General features: G+C 43.0%; 1 protein-coding gene across 1 annotated transcript; it reads right to left on the bottom strand.

Annotated features, from left to right (window-relative positions):
* Positions 1–322: 322 nt before the first annotated feature.
* LOC142960327 (beta-crystallin A1-like) lies at positions 323–3,379 on the bottom strand. Its single transcript, XM_076102133.1, has 6 exons — positions 3,370–3,379; positions 1,852–1,913; positions 1,580–1,698; positions 1,312–1,453; positions 1,071–1,213; positions 323–929 (listed from the first exon to the last, which is right to left on the bottom strand). The coding sequence occupies exons 2-6, from the start codon at positions 1,888–1,890 to the stop codon at positions 782–784; spliced, it is 591 nt and encodes a 196-aa protein (XP_075958248.1). The 5' UTR covers positions 1,891–1,913; positions 3,370–3,379; the 3' UTR covers positions 323–781.
* Between the last annotated feature and the right edge of the window lie 1,790 nt (positions 3,380–5,169).

Genomic DNA, 5,169 nt, shown 5'->3' with positions numbered 1-5,169 from the left:
AATATTGTTTCAATTTATTTCCCCAGAATTCAGCCTGCCATATTGCCATACTTTGAGACCTTAATTAAAATCAAGTTCTGTGTATTTGGACAACCCCATGATGAGTTCAGTGGGGTTCAAAGAGATTAAATCTCACTCATACCTTGACTTTTAGTCCATGCGATTCACCTTTAAGTTCAAGTTTCATGGGTTGATTAGTCTTTGAGCTTTGCTGCTCAGCAGTGGTGTCAAAGTGTCAGTATAGAAAGAAAGACACATATGTGATTGAGGTACATGTCACTCGTATTGTAAATCTCTCTGTTTCTTTGCTTGTTCTCTTTATTCATCATCACAGGCAGTCATGGAAATCACAGTATCACAGCAAGACTGGTGATCGTGTTGATGTGGAAGACAATGACGATGATGATGACGATGATGATGCCATCAATGGTGGAGATGAAAAAGAGGAAATACGTTGAGGTGTTTTCACCGTTCTGCAGCCAACCCCCAGCAGCTGAGGCCTCTCTTTCACACTGATTCAGCTTTTTCTCTCATTTCTGTCATTCCTTTTTTTTTCTGTCTTTCTTACATCATTCCTTTCTTTTGGGATGTTTCTTTAAAAAATGCAAAAGTGCTGTGAACAACTGACACCAGTGAGCACCTGAAGTCCAGCTCGGGATCCTGCTTTGATTTGCTGGACCGGGAGATGGAGGTTTGGTGGGAGAAGAGGAAGAGAAGAGGAAATGAGGTGCAGGAGGAGGGAGAGGAGGAGATACGAAAGTGTGATGGAAGCGTTCCCCTCTCAGTGCTGGATCCTCCTGATGGACTGAATCTGGGGAGTCTGGGAGTGGGAGCCAAACTCACGGTAACACTTGAACTCTCCTCCGCGACAGTCACACTCCATGATGTACTGGTAGCCACGGTAGCCAGGGTACTGGTAGCACACAAAGCTGCAGAAATAAACAAGAACATGCTCATTAAGCGCATACATCTAAATAATCATCGTTAAAATAGTTATGTAAGTATAGCTGAAGGTGCTCAAAGCAGGTGTGTGTGGAGCTTCACAGCAAACATTGTGGTGATGGACTTACGCTCCACTCTGAATGTGCATGGATTCGACCTCGTTGTTCATCCAGCCCATGGCCTGCAGAGAGGGGTAGTCATCGCTCAGCTCGAACTGACGACCCGTCATGTTCTCCTTCTCAAAGATGGTCATGCGGGAGTCTTTGTGGTTCTATACAAACAAGGAGAGCAGCAGGTTTAGCACGACCTGAGATGAGGCTTAGCCTAAAGTGAAATAAGGGCTGTCTCTGTGCTGTATGTTAAACCTACAGCACAACAGATGGGCCTGAAGGAGATCATCCTCTCAATGCGGTAGGAGTTGCTGCCACTGTAGGCCTCAAAGCGAGGGTAGTCTCCCTTCTCCAGGACAAACTGCTGGCCGCAGAAGCTAGAGTGCTCAAAGCCCACCCAGCTGCAAGTAGAGAGGGAAAATAATAATGTCACAATCCAAGGAAATATAAAATCAGCACACTTTCAGAATCCATTTTGTTTTTTGAATCAGCTCTAGCAATTAAAAGAATGCTCGGTGGGTACGTACGCGCCACACTCGATCTTCAGGGAGCGGATGTTCTCCATCCCACACTCCATGATGTTCTGGCAGCTGGCGGTGAACTCCATACGCCTGCCCTGGAAGTGCTCCTGATCGTACACGGTGATCTGTAAAACACAGAAGACAACGAAAACGGATGAATGAAGGCGAGTCGAATGAATTAGCCCCCAAACAATACACAACAATTGAAACTTGATCATGCATTGGAACCCCTGTGCTCATGGGTAATGGAGTGTTAAAAGTCTACACCAAACGCTTACCTTCCAAGGGCCCATGGGCATGGGATTTGTCTGAGCCATTTTGTTTTGTTTTTCAGTAGTACCTGTGGGGAAAAACACAGATAGTCAGGCCCGCCGATGTAAGACAATGTTAAAAAGACAACCCTGCACAATAAATAACAGTCTATTACTCATCCTGTCTGCTACTTGTACCTCACTGTTTACTGTCTAGCGCAATTAACTCCCAGGTTTCTCACACAGACTACAGAATCAAGCCTCCTCCTTTCCTTGATTTGTTTTAAAAATGATTCCCTTATTTGCAGTAAAGGTGAAGCCACTATGTCTTCCTTGCAACCAATTAAGACTCCCCATTAGTATTAGCTGATAAAGTGCATTAGAGAGCCTTACTACATCATGTCCATAGATTGGGAAACTGTATTGTATTGTTAAGTGGTTTGACCTACCCAAACTGGTGAACTGTGTGTCGCAGGGTTCCACTGAACGGTCTGCAGAGACGATGTGTGTGGGGGCATTTATAGACCCATGGGTGACGGGGGCCGGGGGGGGGGGGGGGGGGGGGGGGGGGGGGGGAGGCACGCCTGGACTCAGTCAGCACTTTGCTTTGGCCTCAATTGTTTTGTTGTGTGAGCCACAGAGGGGTTAACACGCAGACACACAGGGATTCATGCAAACACAAAGAGGGCACGCACGTATACTGCTATGTGGTAAATATATATGTCGGGGGAAAAACAGAGTAGTTTTCTTCACCAGTATGTATATATATATGTGTGTTTTGAATTATTTTGGATTCAATCTTGACTAAATGTTAGTAGAAAGAGGTAAATTCTTCAAAAGACACTTTTCAGGCAAACTTGGAATGAATTGCACGCCCGTTTTTGCAAAAACTCCAAATAAGAGCATGTATGCTATACTAATCAATCAGTAGTCAAAGTCAAATCTTTAAATTACTAGATAATTACATGGATTCAACCAATCGCATGCTTGACACGTTGGATACTATCAGGAATTTAAAAAATGATCAGTCTTTAATTAAAATATTTGAACTCATATTATTTACTCATTCTTTACTGTGTAGTACATAGGGGTTGTTTTTGTATCTGTTTTTTATTTTATGAAGTTTGTCTCAGCACCCACAACTCTGACTGACTTCCACACACACTCATTATTACATGTGCAGTGTATCATCATGTTGTTCGTAACGACTCAGATCAATTGTTTGTCTCCCCCCTGTGTTGACTCATTTGAAAATGCTTTAAAACATTAAAGGTAATCTAATTTCCTGAAACTTGAATATCAAGTTTCATGACTGCTGGAAAAAACGGATCAATGACATTAACACAGGATTTGAAACAAGAAGCTGGTGGCCGTGTTGGAAATCTAATCAAGCTCTTTTATGGACAATAACAAAGCAATCCATGTTGGGGGGAAAGAGGGACAAGTTAGTTGGCAACAGAGTCAAAGCTGAGTAGAGTTTGAACTAAAATGGCAGTAGTCCATCATCAGAGTCTGATGTTCAGAGATATAATCTTTTATCTGTACCTGTTGCTATTTTTGGCAAACCTGCCCGAGGGAATAAATCAACAATGACGGTTAGCAGGGGGCAACGGCACCGACTGAAAGGTCTCATTGGCAAGAGTGGCAGCAGGAACACAGGGGAAATGTTGAGTATAGTTGGGATGTATGAAAGAAGTCAAGCTGTTAGTAACTTGTCACACTGCTGATTGATCTGTACCATGCAATCCTCCCATCAAGCCAATCACACAAGCTTCTTTTAATCACACTTTTGTGGAAGCTTTTTTAGAGCATGCGTAGCTGCTTATTTAATTTATTCCAAACAGCTGAATCAATAGCTGTGTATTTTACTGCATCCTTTATTGTGTCATTAAAGTAGGAAAGCATAGAGCACACAAAACAGAGAGAGCAGCTGATGGGTACACCCTCCGCTCTCTTAGCTACACTGGACAATAAACATTTAGGAGTGGCTTACCGAGGTCAGCACATTGCCCAGACTCTCTGTCTGTGTGTGTGTGTGTGTGTGTGTGTGTGTGTGTCCATATCATTATGTGATTGTGTCTACAGCACAGAGAGAGAGAGAGAGATACATGTGGACGTAATAATATCACAATAAGAATATTTTTTGTGTGCACAATCCTGATCAAAGTGGATCTGTTGAGATCAGAATGTGAGTCGGGATATTGTATGTTTGTGTGTGTGTGTGTGGGTGTGTGTGTGTGTGTGTCATAAATCTGTTTAAACAGTCAGAGTGTTGGGACCCTTCTCAATGGGGACAAAATGCATGTCCCCATAACGGAAATCATTACATTTTAGGGTCAAGATTTTGTTTATGGTTAGGTTTTAGATTAAGGTTAAGGTTATGGTAAGAGTTATGGTTAGGCTGGTAGCGTTTATGGTAGGTCTCCTGAATGTAAGTCAATGCAATATCCCCAAAAGTCATGAAAACACGACGTTTGTGTGTGTGTGTGTGTGTGTGTGTGTGTGTGTGTGTGTGTGTGTGTGTGTGTGTGTGCGCGTGTGTGTTTCTGCTGATGATAGCAGCAGCAGCTCAGACGTGACAAAGGGACAAGCAAACTCAGCAGGCTGATGTGAAGAGCCCACAGTGACCATATAGCCGGCTTTCAGTGCACACAGACATCCACATAACAAAACATCAGTTTCTTCTATACATGTTTAACAGACAACATTGCAGCACATAGTCTCTCTCTCTCACACACACACACACCAACCATATTTAATATTAACTTTAGAATTAAATATTTTAAAGTTGTAGTCTGCATATGAACAAAGGCAACAATCACGTCCTGTCTTGCTTGAATGGAATTGCTCTGGGTCGAGGGCACCTGTCAAAATAGATACACTTAGAAAACGCGATCTCATTTATCTCTCAGCTACTCAGAAAAGGACAACAGTAAACGCAGACTGCCTCTAGGGTGCAACAAACCCGGTCAATCAGTGCAGAGCCACGTGTGAAACATTAACGTATAGCTGGAAAGGACTTTGTTTCTTCTTTGACATGAAATCTCCATAAACTGAATATTTAGGCCGGCCTTTGTCTCAAAAGGGACTTTGTTGTTGTGGCTGCTGTTAACCGCAGGTACAGTTGGTTTGGCGCTGTTATCATCACACACAGTACCACTGCAGAGCTGTGACGGATAGTCATGTGTGACTGAGGTCTCCAGTGAGTCATGCAGAGACTTTACATGCATCAGTGAAAGAGAGACAGAAATAGGACTAATACCTCACAGAGAGTTGTTTCCATTCTGCTCTCTAGGGACAAAATACCAAAATAGGCCTATATGACTCTTTGTTTCCCACAGTACA

The sequence above is a fragment of the Anarhichas minor genome, unplaced genomic scaffold (assembly GCF_050575085.1).
Source record: "Anarhichas minor isolate MPS153535 unplaced genomic scaffold, ASM5057508v1 ptg000027l, whole genome shotgun sequence".
Lineage (NCBI taxonomy): Eukaryota > Metazoa > Chordata > Actinopteri > Perciformes > Anarhichadidae > Anarhichas > Anarhichas minor.
This window is presented reverse-complemented; position numbering and strand designations above follow the sequence as displayed.